This window comes from Podarcis cretensis (assembly GCF_951804945.1).
Source record: "Podarcis cretensis genome assembly, chromosome: 5".
NCBI lineage: Eukaryota > Metazoa > Chordata > Lepidosauria > Squamata > Lacertidae > Podarcis > Podarcis cretensis.
The window spans coordinates 31,898,764-31,926,742 of record NC_137174.1 but is presented as its reverse complement, the minus strand read 5'-3'; the positions used below and the strand labels follow the sequence as shown (position 1 = coordinate 31,926,742).

General features: G+C 45.2%; 1 protein-coding gene across 4 annotated transcripts in view; it reads left to right on the top strand.

Annotated features, from left to right (window-relative positions):
* ADAMTS14 (ADAM metallopeptidase with thrombospondin type 1 motif 14) overlaps positions 1-21,924 on the top strand; it is a 71,214-nt gene extending 49,290 nt beyond the window's left edge. Inside the window, exons 9-23 of one of the 4 annotated variants that reach the window (XR_013839009.1) lie at positions 145-277; positions 1,178-1,291; positions 3,576-3,724; positions 4,595-4,770; positions 6,577-6,710; positions 8,134-8,257; positions 9,094-9,177; positions 11,461-11,624; positions 12,172-12,337; positions 14,764-14,896; positions 16,101-16,308; positions 17,941-18,070; positions 18,548-18,658; positions 20,171-20,262; positions 21,029-21,164. Coding sequence is in view for 3 of the 4 variants with exons in the window: in XM_079976233.1 (XP_079832359.1) it covers positions 145-277; positions 1,178-1,291; positions 3,576-3,724; positions 4,595-4,770; positions 6,577-6,710; positions 8,134-8,257; positions 9,094-9,177; positions 11,461-11,624; positions 12,172-12,337; positions 14,764-14,896; positions 16,101-16,308; positions 17,941-18,070; positions 18,548-18,658; positions 21,029-21,660 (2,458 nt within the window). In the remaining variant the exon portion in view is untranslated. Of the gene's footprint in view, positions 1-144; positions 278-1,177; positions 1,292-3,575; positions 3,725-4,594; positions 4,771-6,576; positions 6,711-8,133; positions 8,258-9,093; positions 9,178-11,460; positions 11,625-12,171; positions 12,338-14,763; positions 14,897-16,100; positions 16,309-17,940; positions 18,071-18,547; positions 18,659-20,170; positions 20,263-21,028 lie in introns of all 4 variants that reach the window. The other 3 variants (XM_079976235.1, XM_079976233.1, XM_079976234.1) reach the window with 3 other exon arrangements.
* The last annotated feature ends 6,055 nt before the right edge of the window (positions 21,925-27,979 follow it).

Genomic DNA, 27,979 nt, shown 5'->3' with positions numbered 1-27,979 from the left:
GTTGAATTAAGACGGTGAAATCCAATCTAGAATGCCTAGCTGTTTAGGAGAACAAGGACCTGTGGAGTATCTGAAGAAAAAATGCTAAAGTGGCAAGGAACCTAATAACCTTGAGCATGCTTTCTTTATTGTCTTGCATTACAGTTCTTACGACTGCCTCTTGGACGACCCTTTTGAGCACAACTGGCCTAAGTTGCCAGAGCTGCCAGGAATCAATTACTCCATGGATGAGCAATGCCGCTTCGACTTTGGTGTGGGATACAAAACATGCACAGCTGTGAGTATAGGAACCCTGTTGGTAGGGGGTCTGCTGCTACTTTCCCCGTCCTGCTGTTGTGTAAATGAAAGGGATGTCCCATATACCCGCTTTTGGGCTGCCGTGTGGCCCCTGGAAAGTTGGCCTTGGGTGAATAAAGGGTTAGGCCACCCCTGTGATAAATAAATCATAGTTCATGGTTTACCATGTCTTGCCCCAGCTTCACTTCTCCCCTAACAAGAGAAGAAGCAACACTCTGCAACTTCTGGCTTAGTAGCATTAGCCTCCAAACAAACCATGATTGGTAAGCCAAGAACAAAACCTTGGATTCTCATTAAAAGTTGTTTGGACCTAAAACTAAGCCAGAGATGTTTGTTTGTTGCTCCTTCTGCTAGGAAGGAGTGAAGGAGGAGCAGTCTCTGCACTCACGATAATGGTGTCAGCACAGCTGGTGCTGTTGAAAACTGTCCTGAAATCTAGCAGGGTGGCATAAAAATATTTGAAATAAAATAAAATAAAGGGTGTGTGTGTGTGTGTGTGTCTTAGACCCATGTAGGCTTGGATTCCTTCAAAAACGGAGAAAATCCAGCCTTTTTAATGTGGTTTTGAAAGTACTTTGACATACATAATTTAGCAGGTGAAGCTTTTCCTTGTGTAAAAGAATAATGTGATGGGGGGGGGGGACTTCACTTGCCTTAAATTCTGTATTTTCAGTAGGGGCAGTGCAAAAAACGGCATCCTAACCTCAAAGTTTCCTCATTTAAATAGATGGTTCTCTGGGTGTTATAATACAATAATACACGATCCTCACTAGATCATAAGCTGAAGTATTGGTGGGAACAAGCTACTTGCACTTCCTGTTGGATTAAATGTACAAAGTGAGTCCTTTCTTTGTCTGCATTGTATTTTCCTTCTTCACAGTTCAGAACCTTTGACCCATGCAAACAACTGTGGTGCAGCCATCCTGACAACCCCTACTTCTGTAAGACAAAGAAAGGACCTCCCTTAGATGGAACTGAGTGTGCATCAGGCAAGGTACCCATGCTGTTGAATCTGATATTGGACGGTTTCATCCTTGGCAGAAGGCTGGCGTGTTCCACCCTTGCCCAAACCCTTTTGCACAATACATGCGGGCACCCAGACCATGCCTTGTTATAGGAATATGTAGGGACTGTGTGTATCTCTTTGGGCAGCATTTACGCAGGCACCTTTTATTCGTCTAGAACATTAAAATGCTTTGTGTATGTCCACACCTTTGCCCAAAATTGGCAGTGGTTGAAAACAACAACCAAGCCTGAGATGTCAGTAACGTTCTGCACCTTGGAGAATAGCTTCCTAAGATTAGTACAAAAGTATCATATACTTGAAGGGATGTGGGTGGCGCTGTGGTCTAAACCACAAAGCCTAGGGCTTGCCGATCGGAAGGTCGGCGGTTCAAATCCCCGCGATGGGGTGAGTGCCTGTTGTTTGGTCCCTGCTCCTGCCAACATTGCAGTTCGAAAGCAGGTCAAAGCGCAAGTAGATAAATAGGTACCACTCCAGCGGGAAGGTAAACTCTGTGCGCTGCTCTGGTTTCGCCAGAAGCGGCTTAGTCATGCTGGCCACATGACCCGGAAGCTGTACGCCGGCTCCCTCGGCCAGTAAAGCGAGATGAGCGCCACAACCCCAGAGTCGTTCATGACTGGACTTAACTGTCAGGGGTCCTTTACCTTTACCTTTTTACCATGGACTTCTAGAAAAAGGTGAATGGAGGCATTGAACAGGAATCTTTCACCTCTGCATCCTCCACTGTGAAAACCATTATGTTTGTACCTACATGCCGCTCATTTATTCCCATGTTAACTTAGCAGAAAAGTACTTCACTTCTGTTATGCTGATGTGGTTGTTTCCATGCAGACTGTGTTGCCGCTCTTCCTGTCACCTTTGCTCCCGAGAAAAAGACAGGCCAGAACACAGCAGCAAGACTTTTGTCAGGAGCTAGCTCCTGGGAGCACCAGCAACTGTTGTTGCTAGTTTATTTACAGGCTAAATTCTTGGTGCTGCCAAAGCTCTATCATGACCAGCTCAGAAATAATCTAGAGCAGGGGTAGCCAATGTTGTGCACTCCAGATATTGCTGGACTACCTTTCCCATAATCCCAGACTAGTGGCCATACTGGCTGTGGGTGATGAGAGTTGCGGCCTCACAGTATCTGGAGGGCACCATGTTGGTTACTGCTGTCTCAGGGAATACCCCACCCTCCGCAACACAAAGACTAGTTGAGATCTCTAAAAGAGACGATGCTCTAGAGTCCACCAACATTGGGCATGAAGTTAAATGCCACCAGAAAACAACCTTTTAACAGTGATGGCTCTTGGATCATGAAACTCCCTCCCCAGGTGAGCCCACCCAGACACGTCCCATTGCAGTAATTTGACACCTAGTGCGAAGAAGCATTTGTTCTACCTGCCCACCACATGTTTCTAAATCTGGTTCTGTTACCTTTCAGTGCTATCAACTGCTGGCTTTAAAACGAGACTGTTAAAAATCAAGCTATTTTATAAGTTTCATGATTCTTGCTTTAATTCTGTTGTAAGCTGCTTTGAGCATCGTTTGGTGGAAAAGCAAACTCCTAAATTTAAATAAAGAATAAATGCATACGTCTAAGGGTACTGGAACTTGGTCCAGCGCCGACTGTTACATAGGTCTGCATTGCTCCACTTGGTAGCTTGTGTTTGCCAAGGCTATGCTGGCCTTACTCTGGTGGTCTCCACAGTAGAGTACGATGGTTAGCTGTGCATCCTTAAATACTCAGAGCTGCACATCAGGAAATCCTCAGTACCAGCAGCTCCCTGGTGTATGCCCACTGCATTTTTAGCAACAAGAATTGGGTGTTTGCGCTTTGTGTTCAAGTGCAGTCATGGAAAACAGGAGGTTCGTTCCATCCCTTCCCATTCCGGTCTTTTGAGCTGTTCCAGTGTAAATACTGCAAAGTTCTGACGTGGAAAAATCAAGTGCAAGGACAGGAACGACGACCTCAGTGTGGTTTCAGATTGCAATCTGTGCCAGGGGATTAGCTTGGTGCTGCAGAGGTGACAGGCTTTTTTTCGTGAATGCACTGTGCCACCCAGGCCCCCTGAGACCTTTCTTTATTACTTTAAGGTTTCGTGACTTCACAGCCGTCACTGTCCGCCTGACCAATGAGAGTGGGAGAAACAGATTCCGAACCCTATTGTAAAGCCGGGTGCTTCTGTGGCTGTAGAACTGATCTCCTCACTAACACTGGACAGTAATGAAGAGGCAGGTGTTCAGGTAACCCCTGTTTCTTCTCCTGTTCCAGTGGTGTTTCAAGGGTCACTGCATCTGGAAGACTTCAGAACAACCGTACAGCCAGGATGGCAGCTGGAGTTCCTGGTCCAAATTTGGTTCCTGCTCCAGGACTTGTGGGGGTGGGGTACGCTCCCGCAGCAGGAACTGCAACAACCCACCGTAAGTTTGGCCCTTCCGCTAGGAGCGTCGTTTGGGGAAATCTCATCTGGCAGGGGACAGAAGGGGCCTCTCTTCCTTCTAATGCATCTGGGTCACCGAAAAACAAAAAAGGCAGGAGGAGAGTTTGTGGGAAATCGTAGCTGAAGGAACAGTAGAACAAGTCATAAATGAATTGCAATAAAATAAAGCAGAAATTCATCTAGTAACAACCGAAACATGTGATCTGTATCCTTGAGCGATATTTCAGTTGCTGGGTTTACCATTTTATGCCACAGATATGAGCTATCTCATATGCATGTTTCTATATTTAAAACTAAATGCATTGCTTAGTTGGACTGAGATTCTGGCAGTTTTCAGGGACTGCACTCTGTTTTACCAATCATCATCATCATCATCATCATCATCATCTATTATTTATACCCTGCCCATCTGGCTGGGTTTCCCCAGCTGTTGGGTGGCTCCCAACAGAATATTAAAAATAGAATCAGACATTAAAAACTTCCCTAAACAGGACTGCCTTCCAATGTCTTCTAAAAGTCTGATAGTTGTTTCCTTGACATCTGATGGGAGGGCGTTCCACAGGGCGGATGCCACCACTGAGAAGGCCCTCTGCCTGGTTCCCTGCAACCTCACTTCTCGTAGCAAGGGAACTACCAGAAGGCCCTCAGCTCAGGACCTCAGTGTCTGGGCTGAACGATGTGGGTGGAGATGCTCCCTTGGGTTTGCCTGAGCTTCTGATGCAAAAATTTTGGTTCAAAGAAAAGAAATTAGCTAAATTAGAAAGCATGGAAGTGAATGCAATTTCTCTTTAAGGTTTTTTGGGTGATGAGAATGCAGGGCTCCCTAAACAGCAGCTTGCTTGTTTTCCAGCCCAGCCTACGGAGGGCGCCATTGCCCAGGTGCCACGTACGAGTACCAAGTCTGCAATACAGAAGAGTGCCGTGGTCCCTATGAGGATTTCCGTGCCCAGCAGTGCTCCAAGAGGAACTCTTATTACACCCACCAGAACTCCAAGCACACTTGGCTTCCCTATGAACACCATGATGGTAAGGCATTGAGACACTGCTGATCCACCCTGAATCAAGAGCTTACCGAACTGGCCTGACTTCATACGCTAGGAGAGAGATCGACTCACTCTTATCATCACTGTTGTTTCCACACTAGCTGAACATTTTAGATGTGATTCATGCGCAGGCGCCTCCGCCTTATGTGCTCCCTATCCTCCCAAGTGGCTGAGAGCAGCAGTTTGAAAGCTTCTGCTTTTAGTTGGCTACAGTTTACTGTGTAATTTGAACCTGGAACTGTGGTTATTGCAAACTATGGTTAGCTTCAGCAACCACAGTTTGATGTTGCCTCCCCCCCCCGCAATTTTCAAAGTCAAGTTTTTATTAAACTTCAGAATCTTAACATATATAATCGAGATTTCAAATTTGTTATACATTTCTCTTTAAACTTTGGCTTCCTGCCTTTCCCTCCATGCTGTTCTTAATCCCATCCCATTTACATACTGCATTTCACCTAAGACATTTTCTTCTGTTTCATATATTATCAATCTTCTACCAATTCTCATATTTCAAATCCTGTTTGCGATTTCACCTGATTATAATATTCTTTCAGCTGTTCCAAAAACGGCTTCCATTCTTCCGTGAATAGTCCGTCATGTTGGTTTCTTATTTTTGCTGTTAGCAGCTCCACAGTTTGATGTTGGCTTTTGAAGTTAACCATAGCTGGGGATTTTCACCACCACTGGGCAACGCAGCGCGTTTCATGGTTAAGGGAAAATTAACTCAAAAGCTTTTGGATTCTTCCTCTTGGCCAAGAGGCAATGGGCAGCATGTGGACCCAAGGCTTGTTCTTGCTTGTGCATGCTATGCTAAACAATGATTCAGTGTGAGGTACTCTTTAAGCCGTCCCTTCTCCTGCTAACCTAGGAGTTCCAAAGCACGTCAAAGTGCAAGTAGATAAATAGGTACCGCTCTAGCGGGAAGGTAAATGGCATTTCCGTGTGCTGCTCTGGCTCCCTCGGCCAATAAAGCGACTGGACCTAATGGTCAGGGGTCCCTTTACCTTTTTACTCTTTAAGCCAAGGTCCTCCTATAAGTGTATCAAGAAAAGTCTTAAGTGGGGGCATTTTTAAAAATTTGTTTCAAAATGGAGGATATGAAATGCATCCCAAACCTGCTAAGCTCTTTCACAGGCTAAAATATGGTACACATGTGTTCTGTGACCTCCTGATTTGGATGCCATACGGGAAAACATTTGGGATAGGGATGTTTGACCAGTACAGAGCAAGAAAGTTTGCATATGGTACTACAGAATGTTGGGCTTCAAGAGGCACTTGAATCCCATTTGGATGGGTGGAAAAAAAGCTTTCCAGGAGCAGAAGGCAAGGTGGACTTCAACTCAAGAGTAGTTAATGTGGTGCTATGCAGATGGTGTTGAACTCCAGCTCACACCACCCCCCTCCAGCAGTTTTTTTGGGGGGGAGGGGGGCTCACCATTGACAGTGGCGGCAGCAGATTTTATCTCCCTCCACTCCCTGAAGCAAAGGGTGCTGTGTGTGTTTTGCCACTGTTGCAAGAGACAACGGCAGCAACTGCGTGTGTAGCCTGGGTGCCATTTTGCATCCTCCACAAGGTCTGGACCCAGCCTCATCCTGGTATGGGGGAAATGGTGGAGCATATCCAGAGGAAAAATTCTGCAAATTCTCCATTTTCTAGGAGGGTGAGAAAAATAAAAAATAAATCTCTTCTGAGAACATTGGATCAGCCCTACAAAATACTGTTGTTTCACTTTTATCTGAAATCCTCACACATAGTACCAAATGCCTCTGTGTGTTTGTTTTACTGCAGATGCCCAGAAGTGTGAGCTGATTTGCCAGTCTGAGGAAACTGGAGACGTGGTATTCATGAATCAAGTTGTTCATGATGGTACAAGGTGCAGCTATAGAGACCCATACAGTGTCTGTGTGAGGGGAGAGTGTGTGGTACGTAATTGAACTTGCTGGTTCATCTGTTTTCCTATACTTTTTGTGTCAAAAGAAAGAGCAGAGGACAGCTATTTATTGTTGGTTGAACCTTCACAGATTTTGGTAGATTTTTCTGGAATGGGATTGAACAGGGCTTTGCCAAATGTCCTGTAGTTTTCATATTTGTTTCCAAAGTAGCACATTTAGTGCACCAAAGCAAACTGCCTCCCCCCCAAATACCCACCTTACAGCAATTTCAGCATCCTTTCAATTCTCCAGCTTCTAGGTGCCATTTTCCTTCTCCTTTGCCCATGTAATCCTGAGATTCATTTACCAACACAGCTTCGAATCTCGTCACTTGAGTTGACGCACATGATTTTGTCTTGAGTGTCTGTAATGTCATTGACAAACCACATGGGCAGTCATAACCCATAGGATAGTTTTATAACCAGAATCATACACAAATGAGACTGGGGACTTTGTGAGGTTGAGAAAAATGGGAAAGGGGGCAACAAGGAAGGCATCAAAACAAGGCAAATGTTTTTGCGACAAGTGCAGAAAACTCACCAAAACTGATAGGCTTTTTTTTTTTTGATGCTCACAAAATAGGAAATATGAGTAATTTCAGCTCAGTCTTAGCTTAAAATTCCTTTCATGTTGCAATTTTGGTTTGAAGAGATATTAACAAGTCTTTGTTGTTTGGATCTTTAGCCAAATTTCCTCACTGTTATTTAGGTTGCATGGAAGGGAATATCCCCACCCTGGGTGTGTATTTGAATTTTGCACACACCCTTTTGCAATGCATTCATTTAGAGAGTAGTCCAGTGGATGTGTAGGGAGTTTGCTTCTAAGTACATGGGCATAGGATCTCATCCATCCTTCTTTATTCCTACAGCCTTGCAAAGCAGGCCTATGCCTTGCCATTTTGCAGACGGGGAAACAATCCACGAGAGATCGTACTTGCTTGAGGCCACCCAGCAAGTTCGTAACTGAGAAAGTGGGTTGAACTTTGCTCCCACAAACCCAGAACTCCTCACCAGACAACCGCACTGGCTTTTTGTGTGTTGCTGCTATTCATTCGCACCACACACAGGGCTGTAATTGTGGTGATTGCAATAAATCCTCTGGCTTACTATTTCAGTATTTATAGCACGCTGTTCAGTCGCCGAAGCTCAGCTTGCTAGATATAGAATAAAACTCTGGACAATGCTGATTGCTTCCAGGATAATAGGAAGATTTTGGTTGAGTGTGGTGTTGCAAGATCCAACGCAATCTGAATGCCATTACACCCACACACCCAACATTTTCTAAAAACACTTGGGATCATAACTTTGTTTTAATGATACTGGTGATACATAGACTCTATCTATCTAATCTGAAGCAAAACTCTATCTGTGTATATATTTTCTCTGTGTTTGTGCTTTTCTTCTACTTATGACAGCACGTTGGGTGCGACAAAGAAATCGGCTCCCTCAAACAGGACGACAAATGTGGTGTTTGTGGGGGTGACAATTCACACTGCCGGACGGTGAAGGGGACTTTGGTCAAATCCCCAAAGCAGGCAGGTGAGAATACGAAGACAAACTTCTCTCAAAGGCGGGCGGGGGGGGGGGGGGGAAGGACCTAGAGTGCTTCTAAGACAGAGTGCCTTTTAAAATTTTCCTTACAAGCTATATAGGCTGCCAGAATTAGCAGCAGCCCTTTCCCCGCGTCTATTATTGGAGGGGAAAACTATTTATATTGGAGTTAATGTGAGCTGTATCTAGTGTGATAAACACTGGTGATGGAGTGTATCTGTATGACGACATGCAGAGTGTGCACCAATGAACACGCAGGGAATTTCTGGATGTTGCTTTCCCAGTAGCCATAGTCTCTGGGCGACTGAGGATATGAACTCATCCGAGGGATTCCATCCATTTGTATATATTGACCAGGCAATGCGCAGAACATCCTGTTTGTTCTCTAATTTTGTGTATATTCTCCAATGTCATTTGAAAGCTACATGGGTTGAAATTTCCTGTTTATGCTCTCCATCTGGGCATATTCTGGTGTGTGTGCGTTTCTTATACACAAGTACAAATTTCCTTATTCAAAAAAATGATATAATTGGCTTCCTGTAATCAAGATCCACAGAACTGGATTGGATTACTCAGTCCATGGGGGACATCTCCATTGACTTTCAATGTGGTTTTGTGCCGGAGGTGTCCCTAGGGTGTCAAACACATACTTAAATAAACATAGCTGTAGCAAAAGTCAAAAGAGAAAAATACTTGTGTGTGTTTTTCAAAGCCTGTTATTTCCTGCAGCTTCAGAGAGTCTAAAAGCAAATGTTTCGTGGAACTTATCTCTGACTGTAGCTCTACCCAATTTAAGAATGGTTTCTTTTCTTCATGATTTTCAGTGGGTGCTTTGAAAATGTTTGAGATTCCAGCCGGCGCCAGGCATGTGCAGATTGAAGAGATGGAGCCAGCAACCCATACAATTGGTAAGAACCGAAAATGGGTTTAGGTAGACAGGGTCGATTTTGCCTGACACTCTTTATACAAAGGTCTTTTTAACAGTTTAGTTCTCAAGAAGAGCTTGTTAAAGACATTTGCAGGGTTCAGTCCAGTCAGCATTAGATCACTTTAAAGCCTTGCTCATCTGAACAGGAGAAAACAAACTAAAGATGTTTAATTCTCTCAATGAAATAAGTGAGATTTTAAATTTTGGCTGGATCTCACTATCCCCCCCCCCATCCCCAGCAAGCTGACTTTGGGTATTAGGCCACACATTGCTAATACCACATGTCAGATGCACATTAGTATTTATCAAGTTGTTTTTCCTCTTTCTTGTCCTGTGCTAGCTTCATTAATCATTGTGTGTGTGTGTGTGTGTGTGTGTGTGTGTGTGTGTGTGTGTGTATAAACACACACACACACACACACACACATACATATACATATATATATATATATATATATATATCTGTATACATATATATATACACATACAGCTATATATATACTGTAAATAAGCATCACAGGCTTGGCTTGTGTGTTTGTATATGTTGTGTACTCTGAGAAAAGGGCTACATGGGAGTATCTCCTAACAAACAATTCTTCACTGAACTCAAAATATTGAGGTGCAAAACTTTACAAAGTAAGCCTATTCCAGATCAATTGACACAATACCCACCATAAGATATAAGGGTTTTGAATGGCTGTTCCACAAATTACTACACGTGATAAGTGCTTAATATGGAGTAAACAGCAGGCTAGTCCATACCCTGGTCTGAAACTAAACTTAAACAGATTCCCCCATATTTATCTTTGTTTCTCTTGTCCTTCACCTTTCTTCCCTGTTTCCCTCTGTTCTTTCAGCATCATTACACAACTATTAAGCCCCTTATGATCCCATCTGAACCTGACAGCTTTTGTAACACGTTGCAGCATCACAGTAGACATTTTAAATTGCATTCCACCAATGTGCTTAGTAACGTGATATCAAATCTTTATGATGATGATGATGATGATGATGATGATGCAAGGAAGTGTGGGTGGCAGGAATTGATCAATTGGTAGATAATGTGAAGCAGTGGTTTCCCTCCCTCTTGTGCGTCTGTCTGCAGCTCACGTCCTGCTGTCTGTAAAATCTGTGAGACTTCTGGTGGAATTGGCTGTGATCCTTTATTGCTGCTCACACAATGCTCCTCTATGCGCTGTACAAACTTGGAGAGGTCCAGACTAGAAGCCAAATCTCTCATGCTCATAGGGGGAGAGGAAGGGGAAGAGAGAGTGTATGCCCCCCCTCTTTCTGTTTACAAGCTCTGTTAATTCAGAGGACGACATGGAATGCCAGGCATGATTTAAGTGTGCCAGCTGATTACAAACCAACCGAGCAAAATGAAAATGAACAATAAAGAAGACGGAGGGGAGATAGATTGGGGTTTTATTTTCTACCTTTGCCCAAGAAGAGAGGCAAATGTATTGCAGAAGGTCTAGCTTTAAAGAGTACTGTTTTTACATTGCAGCAAAATGTCCGTCATACTGATGGATGAGGAAGTGTGCAGAAGGAGAGCCTTTATATTGCAAGAGGTCTTGGCTTGTGTGTGGGTGTTTTGCATGTCTGTATGTATGCATATGTGTTCAGCAGCAGGTTTTGCTTTCATTGCGTCAGTATCCCAAGCACAGCACTCCTCCTCCCTCCATAGGAGCAAACAGGAGAGTTGTAGAATCATAGAACCGTAGAGCCAGGGACACCACTGGAATGGGAACAAAGCTTGCTTCATGATTACCCCAGTTGCCCCCCTTTCTCAGCGCCCTGGGGCTTGTTTCTTGGTGCAGGACGGAATCTTGGAAGACTTTTCAGCCCCTAGGCACTCAGCGTGATTTAGCAAATGGATCCAATTTTAAAAGTTATCTTAAACCATCTCAAAAAACACCATCCGTGCCAAATTATTTTATTGATTAGTAAATTGTATAGCCTGCTTTTCTCCAAATGGTTCCATAACATAATTAAAGCACAATATAGTAAAAACGTAAACATAAATCAAGTATGCACACTACAGGGGAACTTCATCCCCTTGGGAAGGGACGAAGTGTTGTGCTTCTTGCCCTGGAACAGAAAGAGAACCTACCCAACTGCCACTGACACAAAACCCCCCATACATACACTAAAAGGGAAAGAAAAGGCTTGAAGACTCTTGATTGCCTAATGCCCAAATTCTGCTGCATGTAAAATGGCGTTGATGAGCGGAGATGACCCTGAGCACTACTTTCCCCCACAGCTGTTAAGAACCAAGCCTCTGGCAACATCATCCTTAATCCCAAGGGCAAAGATGCCAAGAGCAGCACTTTCCTGGAGATGGGCTTGGAATGGGAGTACGCCATTGAGAACGGCAAGGAAAGCTTGAAAACCAGCGGGCCCCTGCATGAAGCCATCAGCGTCCTGGTGAGTCCTGGAGAGAGCTAGATGCATGCATGTGTATGCTCAACAACACATATGCAGTCTCCCCCCCCTTTCCTTTTGCCCTTTAAGCCTTTTGCTTAACTGCACCAGACAAAACTATTTCAATGCATAAACTAATTCAAGAGCACTTCACACAACCAGTGTTGTTTGCAGAATCCATGGAAAAAATAGGAAAGTTGGCATTTTCCTCTTTTGCACATGAGAATGAGAGAGAGAGGCTAGGTTCAGGTTGAAACACAGCTGTCCTTTCCCCCTTCTCTTTCCATTCACTGGGCCACACCTGTGCCTTTTAAAAATTTCTGCTGGAGTTTCAGAGGGAAAAAATAGTCCTATTATATTTCCCCTTATGAAATTTAGCATCTTATAAAAGACTTTAGTTTGGCTTTAGCCCTTGGGAGCCTGGATCTGGTAGACCCAGCAGAAAACTGAAGAATTGTGTGCACAACTATACATTTGTGAAGACTTGTGTAACAAGTAGAGAGGGCATTTCGTCTCTCATTACTCTTCCTTCCCTTTCTCTGCATCCTAGGTCATACCGCAAGAAGACGAATCCAAGAGTAGCTTGATGTACAAGTACATCATCCACGAAGATCTCCTTCCTGTCATTGGAAACAACAATGTCCTCCTGGAAGAAATGGACACCTATGAGTGGGCCCTTAAAAGCTGGTCTCAGTGTTCAAAAGCTTGTGGAGGAGGTATTTTCCCTGCCCTGCATTACTTAGTTTAAGTGTCTCGGATGCACTTCCAGTGTATGGAATGTTCCTTGCTTGCAGAGGTCTGGTTCATGTATGAATGTCTATCCCAGGACTGCATGCATGAACCGACTCTTGAAAAGCAGTGTTTTTGAGGTGTTCACTCTATGGTACTTCATTCATCACTTTGGATTTGGTAGTCAGTCTTTCAAATAATGAACCTGCATGTGCGAAACTAGCTGTTAGCTGCTGTGTTTGGAAGCCTTGAGAAAAATAAGAGTGCCTTCTTTGTTGCAAGCTTTCGACAGGTTTTATTTAGGTGTTTATTTCAACTGCTTAGTGTTAAACATGAATTCTTTAAAAATGAATGTCTACACAAGTGGACATTCTGGTTCCAGTCTAGGAATGGCATGTTGAGTGTCACTTCAGGTAAAGCCCAAATCAGTCTGCTTTAAAAGGAGCAATATTTTTTGCATGCTCTTACTGGCGCTGCAGGGTAAATCAGGACATCCCCTGGTGCACATTTAAGTGCTCCCACTTCCTAAATCTTGGCATCAGTTATATGCTGGGATTGCTCCCTATAGTTTCTCGATGTTACCAATACGAAGAAAGGAAAACCCTTGGCAATATTAATATTCTTGCGTTTTTGAGGCAAGTAAGCTGCTTTTAAGAGAGCGTGAATTCAAACTTTAGATGGGGGTCACATTTCTTCTCAGTGCCCCTTTTGAAAGGAAGTGAAATAATAAATATTGAGCAGATCAACACAAGCTTCTGTCCAGAGCATTTAAATACACAAAGCAGGTTTTGAAAAGCCAGGTCAGAACTTGCTGACTCAAGCCTGCCCTGCTAACATTGGAGTGGCATAAACTGCATTTCCATGGATATGTCCTGGGAACAGCTGACAACGTCCACCCTACACACCCCAAGTTGTGTTGGTGACTAGGGTGTGATATCGGTGTTGTTCTTTACTGGGAAGGTGAGTAGCACATCAAAGCAGCTGCCTCGGTCCTCCCCTATCTATGTTTGTCTCAGCAGATATTACGCCAGAAATATTGCCCCACCCATGCCCACCCACTCACTCACAGCCGTCACCCATGTGTGGAGCTGTTAGATTCTGACCTTGTTCAGTTGTGCTTGAGTCCAGGGTGAGGGATCAGCTCTGCACCTTACAAGGAGGGATTGCGCTAGTAAAACTGGCTAGGCTAGAAATTCCCTGCGCAAGGCGAGGGTTGCAGCCTGCATCTGTCCAAACAAATGGAAATACTTGAGAGAAGGTACTCCGATCTGTAGACCCTTGTATCATAGACAGGGTGTTTTACAAGTAATCACTGTGCTGCCTTTGGGTTGCCAAGCAATCACAGTAGGCTGCCTTTGGTGGGCCGTCCTACGAAGTGAAAACCAAGCCTGAAAGACCGAAGCTGCCGATTACACCAAGACCCAGTGTCCGTTTTGTACTGCGTTTCCGATGCAGAGTGCTTCCTGCACCTTTGCTTCCTCAGAGCAGTAAGGAGCTAATGGTGGGAGCAGCTGTGTAGTATCCATTCATTCATTCATGTGATGCAAAGATGTGAATGGGAAGCAGAAGTCACACACACAAATACTGTAGTATATTGAAGTCCGTTTTTCAATGGGCACGTTTTCTGTATGGCTGTGCTATCTGTGTAATATGGCTGTTCAGTGAAGTGCCCTACTATGCAAATGAGCATGGTGTGAAAGCGGAAACAAAAATGGGGAGGGGAAGGGGGAGGATTTCAGTTGACTCAATGAGCCTGTGTTAGCCAGAGACAGAGGCGGGAAAAGAGAGAAGTGATTTTATCAGGTGGCATTCATCCAAAAGTAGTTTCTTATGCCGCATGGAAGTTGCCTATCTGTCCCTGCTGGGCACTGTGACACCAGGATTCCAAATATCTCACTTGCACTATTTTTTAACGTATTTGTTGCATCATGACACTTTTTCAGTGTCTTTACTCTCAGGCTATCTCCATATATTGTCTGGACCTATTTTCCACTTAGTTGACAAGAGTACAGTCATACCTCGGGTTACAGATGCCTCAGGTTGCGTTTTTTCGGGTTGCAGACCGCTGAAACCTGGAAGTACCAGAATGGGTTACTTCTGGGTTTCGGCGGTCGTGCATGCGCAGAAGTGCTAAATCTCACTTTGTGCATGCGCAGAAGCGCCGAATTGCAACCTGTGCGTGTGCAGACGCACAAACGTGGGTTGCGAACACTGCAGGTTGCGAACGTGCATCTTGCACGGATCATGTTTGCAACCCGAGCGTCCACTGTAGAGTACATCAGGTGCCTTCAGGCCATTTTCTGGACCCCCCAAAGGCATTCGTGCCTGTCAGGAGGATGCCCACTTTGTGCCTTGAGCAACCTAGACTTGCTGACTCCTTCATAGCTGTAGTTTTGATTCTGCTGTTTTGCAGGAATACAGTATACCAAGTATGGTTGCCGGAGGAAGAGCGATAACCGGATGGTGCACCGGAACTTCTGCGATAACGGGAAGAAACCAAAACCCATCCGTAGGAGATGCAACATGCAGGAGTGCACGCAGCCTTTGTGAGTCATTTTTTCATTGTCTTAAAGGCCCAGGGGCCAATTCACACAACCATTTTTGATGTGCAGAACTCACCTCAATATTACCACGGTATTGTGGTCTTGTGAAATAGCCATATGTAATAAAATCTCAAGTAAGTGAAAAACCATTGAGATCGCTCTATTTATCCAGAATGCAGCAGCTAGACTGGTGACTGAGTGTGGTTGCCGAGACCATATAACACCAGTTCTGAAAGACCTACATTGGCTCCCAGTACATTTCTGAGCACAATTCAAAGTGTTGGTGCTGACCTTTAAAGCCCTAAACGGCCTCGGCCCAGTATACGTGAAGTAGCGTCTCCACACTCATTGTTCTGCCCAGACACTGAGGTTCACCTCCGAGGGCCTGCTGGCGGTTCCCTTGCTGTGAGAAGTGAGGTTGCAGGGAACCAGGCAGAGGGCCTTCTGGGTGGTGACACCCGCCCTGTGGAACGCCCTCCCATCAGATGTCAAGGAAATAAACAACTATCTGAGTTTTAGAAGACATCTGAAGGCAGCCCTGTTTAGGGAAGTTTTTAATGTTTGATTTTTTTATTCTGTTTTTAATCTGTTTGGATCCGCTCAGAGTTGCTAGGGAAACCCAGCCGGATGGGTGGGGTATAAATAAGAAATAATTATTAAATTGTTATTATTATGAACATTGAAAGAAAAAGCCACCATGTGGCTATCACTGCATAACAGTCGTGTGAAATCCACTCTGGTGTTCTTGCTTTTGACAGATGCTTATTCTGTGGTTATTTGGCAATGTTTTTTTGGTTAAGATCATACTATTGTAGTGGCGAGAACTTAAGTAGTTCTCTGCAGGATCAGAGCAACTATGTAGTTCAGTCTTTGATTTTGATCTGTGCAGAGCCAGACACCCATAATCTGAAATCTCAACAGCCTTCATATTTTCAACCTAGGTGGCCTAGTTCTCACTGAGATGGTAAATATGCATCTGGGCTAACTACCCTCATCCCTGCCTATAGAAAACTTACATGTCAAGGTTGGAAGCTAGGCTATATTCCTCCCTACCCTTGATATCTTGGTTTCTTCTGCAAAGGGAATTTGTTTTGTGAGCTTGTTCCTGCAGGCTGAAGTGGCCCAGCCCAGATTTATCCTGTTCAGTGGGAACCGAGCTGACGAGTCTTTCTGTTAAGAGTGTCTGGTTTTGCTATTCTCTTTTCAGCTGGGGGGCTGAGGAGTGGGGCGCCTGCAGCAAGTCCTGCGGCAAGCTGGGAGTCCAGGTCAGAGTGGTGCAGTGCACCCAGCACCTACACAACGGCACAAACAGGACCGTGCACACAAAGTACTGCACAGGAGACAAGCCAGACGCACGCCGGCCCTGCAGTCGCATCCCATGCCCTGCCCAGTGGAGGACAGGTGCCTGGTCTCAGGTAAGGGGCCGCCGCCACTTGGCTACTATGCCACAGCCAGCAAAAGAAGGAAAATATTAACACTTTGCACCTTTGCAGTGCACCACAGAGCACCTTGATTTGACTAGCAGCCCTATGATGTGTCAGAGCACAGTGGGACTTTTTGGGGAAGGAACCTTAGGCAGCTGCCTAATGCCAAGGCAGAACAGTTTTCCATCTAGCTTGACATTGTCTGTACTGATGAACAGCTGCTATCCAGGGTTTTGGACAGGAGTCTTCTAGTTTTTCCTGGATCCTACTGCATGCAGAGCATATGTTCTACCAGAAGGCCACTGCCCTACCTTAATCCACAGTCTCATATTCCCTTTGCTCGGTGACAGTAAGCTTGGGAGCCAGGATTCCCAATGATGATGCTTGTTGTCCTTCCTTTGACTACAGCCCTCTCCTTAACAGAACCTGTCTTACTGGGTTTGCTGTTAAGGAAGAGCCTAGCCAAATAGCTCAGACTACATGGCAATATTATTTTTCTTATTTGGCTGGATTTGAGAACCCTTAGCTGTGCCAGGAGGATGCTTCTTTAAGAAAGAAAAAAGAAAAGAAAAGCGAGCACAGAGCAGTGCCACTGGTATTACTGGGTGAGGAAAAACATGGCTTGAGAATGGTGTCGGAGCAATTACATTTGCTGCAAGCAAACAAATGATATGGGGTTATGATGCAGCTTTTTAGACACTTTTGAGCTGCCTGGGAGATCTTGTCAGAATCCTGAACATCCTACACCTTGCAGCTACAGAGACGTTCGAAAATATCTCTGGCAAAAACTGATAAAGGATGTGATTACTGAAGTTTTCCCATTCTTTTTGATGCTTTTCTAAATCTGTATATCAGGACACAAACTGGCGTTCTTTTGAGGGGGTCCTTTTCTTTCTTTCTTTCTTTCTTTCTTTCTTTCTTTCTTTCTTTCTGTTTGGGAGCAGCCAAGTTTGTGAAGGTAGATGGATTAAGTGAAGTGTTGTAGAATGTAAAATATTGACATTCTCTCTTTCCCTCAAGGTTGAGGGGATAAGTTACACTGCAGTCAAAAGAATCATTTTATTTGTATTTCTCAAACGCATACCAGTCCTCATCCAGAACCTCCGGCGGCAGCTTTGATATAGTCAGCCACTTGTTGGAGGGGAGAGGACATTATGTGTTTGCGGTCGACCCAATGCAGTGACTGAAATCGCATTTGTTTTGGGTGTATGAATCCAGACAGAGGAACCACCTGCCGTGCTCCAGTGACATGTACTTCCTGCAGATCCTCCTTGCTAGCTCAGCCCTCTTTTCATCAGGGTGTAACGGGGAGTGCATTGAAATTGCTCCAGCCCTTCATTTCCCCTTAGCCTTGATAGATGGGTTTTCCAGTGTGGTGTAGTAGTTAAGAGCAGTGGACTCATAATCTGGTGAACCAGGTTCGATTCCCTGCTCCTCCACAGGCAGCTGCTGGGTGACCTTGGGCTAGGCACACTTCTCTTAGCCTCCCTCACCTCATAGAGTGTTTGTTGTGGGGGAGGAAGGGAAAGGAGATTGTTAGCCGCTTTGAGACTCCTTCGGGTAGTGATAAAGTGGGATATCAAACTCTTCTTCTTCCTTCTTCTTCTTCCTCCTCTGTGGCAGTGCTCTGTCAGCTGCGGAGAAGGCATCCAGCAGCGCCAGGTGGTCTGCAAGTCCAACGACAACAACCTCGGCCAGTGCGAGAGCGAGAAGCCAGAGACCATCCAGGTTTGCAAAATGGCAGCATGCCCAGGTAAGAGAAGAGCTGCAGTTGCAGAAGGAACAAAATAAAAAAAATGCATGCAAAGTGGATGAAATAGATGCAGCATTAAAATACACACACACAATCGAAACATGGTGATGCTCATGGGTGTGTGGCATTGTGCTTGTTTACATCTAGGGGTTGGGTCATTTGGTTGTTGTTGTTGTTATTTGTTGAATTTCTATACCACCTTTCATCCCAAGATCACAGGGTGGTTTGTACCATATATTGTACATATGTGTAGAATCCTAAGGAGCCATGACACCTAATGACCCCCCCCCTCCAAGGTACTCTGCCATCCTGTTAGTCTCTAGAATGCTGGAGTGCACTTTCTTTTCTTCACACCATTTGAATCCATTATTATAGGAAAGTCTCTGGTGTCCCACCTGCCCCGGGAAAAAAAAAAAAAAACTTGACTCGCTGTTGTGATCTAGATACTTTGACCTGCCTTCCTTTTTGTTCCCCCAGGAAACCTACCAAGTGTCACAACAAACTCAGGCACCAGCGATCATGTGACTCCCAAGGTCCAATGGGTGCCTCAGGAGAGTGCCAAAAATCCTGTTACCAAGATATCATCAAGTAAGTGCCCTCCCACTTCTGAGTTCCACAGTTTGGATCATCACCTGTTCCCCTCTCGGTTTCTTTTAAAAAAATAAAAAATTCCCGACCCTACTCAGAAAAGATGGGTTTTGTAGAATATTATAACAGTTGTTGAGGCTTTGCCAGATTGTACAGGTCAAGCAGCTGACTTCCCGTGACTTTAATGGGTGGGAAGTTGGTGTAGGGGCGTAATCCAAGGGAAAAAAAACCTTCCTTTGCCTGGAATGCTTCTTGGGCGGCTGTTGTGTGCTTGAGAACGGGAAGCCACCATCTGGGACCTCCCCTTACCCTTGGGGAACTGAGAAGAATGAAAACTTTAGATGTTCTCTGTCCAGTTCTGCAAGTGAGTAAATACACTAATTCTGAAGTCAGAGGTCAGAGGTGAGGAACCTCAGTCCTGGAGGCCAGGTGTCTCCCCACCACTGCCACCAAGTCTCTCCTCCTAGCCTTTGGGACTCTCCCCAGGCCATAAACCCTCCCTGGCCTTGTTCCACAACCTCTAGAGTATTTTTGTCTTGCTGGAACGTAGCCTTGAAGTCTGATGACTCTTGCTTGTTTGCATTGGATGGGTGAGTATGTAGAAACTAACCTCTGGCACAGAGGTAAAGAGTACCTTCATTGTCTATGGCCTCTGGCCTCACCCACCTCTGGCCCCTGGAAAGCTGCCCATTAGGGAATGTGGCCCTTGGGCTCCAGATAGGTTTTCCACCCCTGCCATGGGCCATTACATGGAAGTCGACGCATCCCAATTCAGACTTCTGTTGTACTCTGTAGATCAGGTCTACTCAACTGGGGACCCACCAAGCTGAGTGCAGCCCACCTGCCAGGTTTCTGGACCAGCTCCAGCTGGAAGCATATTTATCGAGTTCTCAGTGGGCCACCATGCCACAGTTTGGTTCTCACGTTGTGCAGGCCTGCTGTAACATCACATATGGTGAAACATAAATAATTTGCAGAAAAGGTTAACTACAAAGTGGATCTGCTGTTGCTGCTTCCAGTGTGACTATATAGCCTAAGCTGAGAGCGCTTATAATTATAAGCAATCACTGGGAGGAAGAGGCCAACCTTATTTAGCTTAGAGAGCCAGTAGAATCTTCTGCACCTTAAAATACACCAAATAAAGTGGAAAGGCTTCCCTTTATATGGATCCCTAGATTCATGATCCCACTTCAGAATTAATTTTGGATTAATGCTCATCCGAGAGCCTTACAGTGCAAGCTCAACTCAGAAGCAGGTCCCATTGAATTTATTGGGGCTTACTCAGGTAAGTAATTGCAGACACTTGAGATCATTGTTTGAAAATGAATCACTGCCCTCTAGCGTTCATCTGCAGGTGTTTCTCGCTAGTGTTGACTCTCTGGGATGTTTATACAAATTCCTGTGTAGGTGCTTCTGTCTGCCTGTTTGTTTGTCTGACTGTTTCTCTTTCAGCTGTCTGTACACTTGCATCTCACTGACTTTTACGTTCCTCTCTTTGTCTTCTCCTCTTAGGCTCCCCAGCTGACATTCTGCAGTTGCTGACATATCCATAGGCCTAATGGCGTTTGGGTACATGCTTTTCTGCAACTTGATTCCTGTAAAGAGTAAATAATACAGTGGTTGTCTCTATATATGTATCATCTTGAATCTTCAGACACACCCCACCACTTATGGTTGTTTTTCCCCCAAGTCCCCTCCCCTCAGCACTGTTTCTCTTTAGAAATATGGTTTGAGTCTTGCAGTTCTTTAGTCTTTGTATCATAGGGGCTGGGATTTTCCCATAGAAGGAAAGGTAGTGTGACACACCCACAATCCCAAATTTCTAACTCTGAATCGAAACCACCATATGCAACCAGGATCATAATATGGATGGAACCCACCCCTCCTGCATCGTTGACACTCGCCTGAGGTTGCGATTGCCCCACAACTCTACTGGGGTCTGTGATTCTTTCTCCTTCTTCTTTTTTGTCTATTCCTATTTCTGTTTCTCTCTTTGCTTGATTCCGCTTCTGGTATCACTGCTATGTATTGTTTGTGTAACTGATATGGAGCATTCCTTCTATGGCACAGGGTGGGGTGGGGAAGCCCGTGGCTGTCCAGAAGTTGAACTCCCAACCCCAATGAGACCCACCCAGCATGGCCCAATCTTCAAGGATGATGGGAGTTGGAGCCCAGGCACATCTGGGCAGCCACAGATGCTATTCTGTGGCTAGAAGAGTGTTGTAGCCTAGGTTGACATGGCTTAACCACACACATGAGCCTTTTGGGATAATAGTCTTAGACTGCATTGTAGCACTGTTCTCTTGTGTGCGGTCGTCTGAAGTCACGGTAACTTTCACGCCAACTTTCCATAATTTCCCTTCATTGCAGAGGAGCCGTGCCTTGGAGACAAGTCCATATTCTGCCAGATGGAAGTCCTGGCTCGCTACTGCTCCATCCCTGGCTATAACAAGCTCTGCTGCGAATCCTGCGGCAAAAAAGTCCCCACCAGCCAGCCTCCCGCCGTTGACCAAGGAGCTTCTGAGACTGGCACCCGCGGAGGCGCTGCCCTTCCCGGCCCTCTCCCACAACTGTCTCCCCATCCCACTGCCACGAGCCAACTGCGGAGGATGAAGGGCACTTCTCCGAAAGAGACAGAGGCATCCCGTGGCCTCCTGGCTACTCTTGCCGGCTCCACGGCCATTGGCACCTGCCAGGTTAACGCTGCTTCACAGCCTCAGGGCAGCCCTGACAATAGCACTTCGAAAGTGGGCACGCCAATTCTACTACCTCCTCCTCTTCCTCCTCCTCCACTTCGGCAGGCTCCAGCAGGGTGGGACCCTGAGGAGCATTGGAGCAGCTCGCTGTCCCAATGGCTCCCTGCCGCCTTGGACAAGCCTTCAGTTGTTTCGCAGAAAGGAGGCCCATCTCCTTCTCAAGATGGAGGAGGGTGGAGAAAGGACAGCGTGGGGCCCAAACAGTCAGCTGCCACTCTCAGGACCTCCTCCCCTGTTGTGACATGAGTGGGGGTGGTGCTTTCTTTCCCCCCCAGAAACCCCTCTCTTATTTTTTTGGTGGGGTTTCATTACGTCTCTCTACACCGTTTACATGCAGAGGAGTGGAGCAGCAAAGCCAACATGTTGTTGTTGTTTTATCTGGGGCCCTTTTCCAAAATGGAAGGAGTAACCATTGCCAACGCAACCACGTTTGTTTTAGCAATGGCGGTGATTTCGCCGTTGTTCTGTGGCACTTTTTAGAAATATATATATGTGTGTGTGTGTGTGTGTGTGTGTGTGTGTGTGTGTATATGAAAAACCCAGTGAAGGAAACAAATTGAAACTGCTGAGGTTACACACACACACACACACACACACACACACACAGTGCTTCCGTAGCCCAGGTTAGGTCGCCTCTGAGGGCTTTTCTGTCATGGTTGCTAACAAGTTTCTCAATCAATTTCTCAATCAATAAGGCAAGAAAGAGCCAAGCCAGCTCAAGGACCTTGTTTCCCCTCCTCAGTTTCCACTCATTGCTGCTGCTGTCCCAGCCATCCGATGGAGCCTTGAAATGGTGCTGCAAGGGACATGGTTTTAGTCTGAGTTACTGTGGACAGCGAGCCTGACATGTCTCCATAACAGCACGCTATGTGGACTGAAATTGTGTCAGGAGAGAGGAGGAGACCTGGGGTGCTTCCAGGTGGAGGGCTTAATACTGCAAACGGGTCTTACAGGTAGCGCAAACGGGTTGTTGGCAACAGGTTATTGTTGTTGTTTTCTACCTTGGCAAGGGCAAATCTAGATTAAAAGTGGTGGTGGGGAGAGAAATGCAGGCTGGCTTTTTTGTTGATGATGATGGCACCGTGTAGATGCTGCAAAAACCTTGCATGCACGAGGAGCACCAATCCCAGGAAAGTGTGTGGTTTGGACTAATGGGCTCCTGAGCCAGCAAGCCAGCTGCCTCCTTGCAATGCTGAGCTGGTGTGCTGAGACTCCTGGGATGGGGGTGTTGAAACACCCCCTCCCCAGCTCACTTGGAGTGTCCCTTGAACAGGGTATGAGCAATGAACACCTTGTCTTTAAAAACCATTTTTATGACCTTTTTGTTCACCATGGCAGTGACAATTCTCAGTCAAAAGCAGGGAGAATATGAGAACATGAGGATTGCCTTGCTAACTGGGCCCAATGTCCATTTGTTCCAGCACTTTGCTTGCGCCATTATTTGTCTGCCCCCAGCAGTCGTCAGCGGTATGCTGCCCTCAGAATGAGTAGATTTTCAGAGCAAACCAGGGAACCAGATACTCAAGCGTGTTACCAAATGCTTTGTGTTTTAAAACAATGTTATTACTGCAAGGATGTTGTGGGCTTCCTGGTTCTCTCTCCCCACACCTCCCTCCCTCTCTCTTCTCCCTCTGAAAAGCCATTTTTGTTCCTCACAATGCAGTTTATGTCACTTCTGAGTTTGAAGATGTCCTCTTGCATTGGCAGGTTGCTGTTCTGGAACTCTGCTTGTGATGGGAGGTGACGCCAGTTTTAATAAAGTATGCCCACCACAGGAATTCTGAATAAGTTAGGTAACAGGTGCGTTTTTAAAAACAACAACTCTGGAGTGACTTTTACCCAAGAACAACAACATGAGCTGCAATAGGCAGATTTGAAACTGTCTGATACGAGCTGTGTTTTGCCAACGGTGGATGCTAAATAAGATCGAGGTGATGTAAGGTTATGCAAATAATTGAATTGCCTTTTGGGGAGAAAGGCTGGTTTAATATTAAATGGACACCCCATTCCACCCCTACACACAACACACTTGAGTCTCTCTTTTCGGGGATTTTGGTTTGGTGGTGGTGGGTTTTTTTTAATTATTATTTTGGTTTGCTGGTGGGGTTTTTTTGGCGACCCCTTTTCTTTTCCTTTTAATCATGTTTGCACCATGTTATTTGTCCTTTCTAGAACCTTGCAAATGCCACAAGCGTAGTCTCAGGGATCAGGACGGTTTTGGATGGTGCCCACTGAACTGCATTGATCACTCATGCTGCTTTTTGTGTCTGGGAGATGTTTCCTATGTCTGAAAAGACAAAAGTCCTATCATTTTAGTATCCCGACAAAAACACATCAGGCCATGGCAAAAAGAGATGAAGGAAAGCAGGGCAAATATCTGGAAAGTATAGGGGACAGATTCAGCAGCCGCATGTTTGCATTTGCAGAAAGAGACTTGCATGTTTTGAAGTTCATTGTTTATAAAAACACACCCTCAAATTATACTTTCCACGTTGCATGTTTTCATGGGACTGTGCAGAAACGGCTATTGTGAGAAACATATGTATACAGTGTTTGAGAACAGCACTCAGGATGGGTCATTGGCTTGATCCAGCAGGCAATTCCAGTTGACAGGCTCAAGGCTGAGCAGAGGCACTGCTAGCTTCCCTCCTTGCTCTAGACACTGATCTACTCATAGGATTTGTGTAGCTCTACTTGGAAATCCTCCACCGAGAGACGTGTTGGAAGGGTGCACAGCTGTCCAGTCTGTTGAGCAACTTAAATTTCTTCAGTTGAATTCAAGGAAATATAAAAGTGTTGATCAAATGCAAGGGGACTGTACCTTTGGTAATACGATAGCTGCTTTACTGAAGCCCATCACAGTTTTGCAGCATGATAAATATAGCTATCACGTTCTCGTCTCCTGCTGAAAGTTCATTCACAGAGGCTTGCTTCATCTGTCACTGACGTGACAGTCTTTCCTAATAAATTAAGTTACTTCGTTTTTTAAATCACCATTTGCTTTATACTAGAAAGCCATTTTATACAAATCATGTCACTGCAACTAGATTTTTCCTACCAAGAAAAAAAAAAACAAAAACAAATCTAACAAACACCACCAGAAGCTGCTTCTGGCTTTGCTGTCTTCCTTCTAATTAAATGCAGCTAAGCTGGAATAAGCACATAAATAATGAAGTCAGAACATTGCAATGATTTGGTGACGGTTAGTTCTTACAGCATAGCTTTCTCTAATGTGTTGATGGACAACCATTTCCCCTCTAAGATTGTAAGACCTGCCTAGTTTTTCAATGTATTTGTGTATCAGCTTAACTAATTGTCTACCGGAGGCTTCCTATTTTGTTTCCCATGATACAGAACAGCTCACTTTAATCACCTATATTACATGTCACTGCTCCTGAAACTGCTCTCCAGATAACCACAATTTGTCCTTAACACAGGGCCTTCTTAGCCTGCAGTGATGAACTCGTCACAGAATGCATATAGGTGTATCACACTCTCCATCCACCAAGCATCACTGATGTACATCAGAACTGGGGGACCTGTGTCCCTCCAGATGTGGCTAACCTGCAACTCTCGTCCTCATTGGCCATGCTGGAAGGGGCTGGTGGGACTGGGAGTCTAAAAAGAGCGGGAGGGAGACTAGGTCCTAATCCCTTTAGAACAGGCATGGGGAACTTCTTGATTCTGCGGGTCAGAACCTTATCTGATCATGGCCCAAACATATCAGATGTGGCAGGTGGGTCAATCAGCTGATATCAGAATGACACAAAGTGTTTGTTTGGGTGCTTTGAAGTCCTCAAGTTGGGGATTCAGAGCACTGGGTAGGGCTTGCAAAGTTCCTGAGGCTTCAGCTTTCCTGCTCATCAGCTGCTGGGTTGCCACAGGCCAAAGCCTGTTTTCCTTTGCCAAGGCATCAAGGCCTTGGTCCAGTATATCTGAAGGAGCGTCTCCACCCCCATTGTTCTACCTGGACACTGAGGTCCAGCTCCAAGGGCCTTCTGGTGGTTCCCTCACTGTGAGAAGCCAAGTTACAGGGAACCAGGCAGAGGGCCTTCTCAGTAGTGGCGCCTTCCCTGTGGAACGCCCTCCCACCAGATGTCAAAGAGAACAACAACTTCCAGACTTTTAAAAGACATCTGAAGGCAGCCCTGTTTAGGGAAGCTTTTAATGTTTGATGTATTACAGTATTTTAATATTTTTTTGGAAGCCGCCCAGAGTGGGTGGGGAAGCCCAGCCAGATGGGCGGGGTATAAATAATAAAATAATTATCATCATCATCATCATCATCATCATCATTGGCAGCTCAGTTTAAGGCTCCCAATTGTGCATTGGCAGCTGCCTCTACCTGCCCCATACCTGACATCAGATGGGCATGGTTTGGGGAAAATGGTGTTGCAAGTCAAACAGTGGCTCAGAAAGGCTACAGAACGGTGCTTCTGAGCATCTGCTCAGCTGGGGGTGGAAAATTCAGTTCGCATGTAAAGGCATATCTGGAAAATGGAACGAGGAAGGAAAGTTAATGGCTCCTCCCTCCGCTCTACTGCTGCCCCCCTCACCAAACTGACCACCCACCATGTGTGACTGTATTTCAGTGAAAAGGTAAAGCAAGGAGATGAATCCATGGACCCGCTGCGTAATTATGTACCTTCACCCTCAGGCCGCAGTCCAAAGGACATGTCCCTGGGAACTGGTCCCGCTAAACTCAGTAGGACCTCTGAGCAAACAGAAATTAGCAAACATTGCTCAGGATAGCTATGCATGACTCCGCTCTGTAGTGATGAATAAGCAGCCATGGACAACGGTGTGAGGGTTGACTGGGCAGCGGTGGTTTTTATGAAAACAGTCTCGTGGCATCTTAAAAGAAGAACAGAATTGTGTTATCACATGTTGGGAGTAGAACTTCCTCAGATGACTGAAGTGTTGGGGGCGGGGGGCGGTAAACACTACCCTGGTACATTTCGCAGCAATTTGCTAAACCCCCCCCCCATATTTTTCAGTTTCTTCCCTCTATACCCAGTTATATCTGCCAATGAATGTGCATGTAACTGAGGATCATACATCTGATCTAGGGCTCTAATCTACTAAAGTTTATGTCACAGTAACTATATTGTAACTTGACTAATGGCACAGTCCATGTTCAGAAGCATATCCTACTGAATTTAATGGGGCTTAATCCCAGGTCAGTGGGACTCGGGCCTCAGCCTGACACCCCCCCCCCCAATAATGTTCATAGAAGTAGCACATGCATTCTACATGTTCTGTCTACATTTTCTGCCCCTCTAAATGGTGGTAAAACAGTCACAGGTCATTTTTACAGTATTGTACACCTCTGCACACTGAGTCTTTTGGGCTGCTTCCTCTGGTGGATGGGAAATATTAGGCAATGCATAGCCAGTTCAAGAATTTGAACATATTTTCCCTATCCTTATAATAAAAAGAGCCAGGTATTGTTGCATGAGAAAGACCAAAACTTAAGTTGCAGGTTAGATATTAATATGATGCTTCCATCATAGATACTGGAATTTTGCGGACAGGAGTCAGCCATTCTCTAAAGCTGTGTGGTTTATTTTTTAAAAAATTCACTCCTTCACCGTTTTTGCTTCCATTGAAAATTGTTGGTGAGTGAGCAGGGGTTTTGTGTCCACATGGTTTACTGAGATTTCCCCCCGCACACCATTAAAAGAAGTTGACATCCTTCCTTTGGGTACAAGGGCTTTTGTTTCAGTTCATAGGCACTCGTTCAGTTGCATACACTTTGCAAGCACTAGAGGTCACTGCTGGACTGATTATTTCTGAGTTCAATGACAGCAGTTTGGAAAGATCTAATGGCCAGGCTCCTTTAGGAATTGAGACACAAGGTTGTTTGATGATCATGCAATAGGATACAAACCAGGTCCTGTCAAAGTCAGTGGCAAAGTCTCCCAGTGATTCGAATGGTTGTCGACTGCAGCCTTAGCAATTAAATAGGGCTCTAATATGGAGGTGTCTTCCTAGTGGGCACAGCATTAAATATTGAGATTTTCTCCCCTTCCTTAATTTTTGTTTATACTTCTGCAAACATCGGAATTGCCCCCCATATTATCTGAAAGCTTATTCAGCCCCCTTTATTCAGAAGCAAAAGCAGAGGACCAGCAGTTGTTGCAGAAAGGTGATCTGATAGCAAACAGCAAAGAACAATCTTTTCTCCCCCAATGCCCTGCAGCAGAGGCTGGAAAAGAACAAAGGGAAACATTTCAAAGAATGGACTAGCAGGGTGAGCCAAACTTAAGCTATCCCATGTAAAGGGGCTGATATGAAAGAAGCTGTGAAATGATAAAAAATGTTGGCGAGAGTTCCTTTCTTGACTCTCGCATTTAAACTACCGCCTTAGCAACTCTATAACGGCACAAAACAGCATTTGTTGAGATTGGAAATGTGGAGGATTTGTGACCTGTGATGTACTGTTTTGGTCCATCCAAAACTTCTGTCAGAATAAAAATGTAAGTGGAAAAACGGGACCAGGAACTTGCACACTTTAAACTTTGGCCTAGGTATAAGACATGAGTGGGAAAAGAGAAACAGCAAG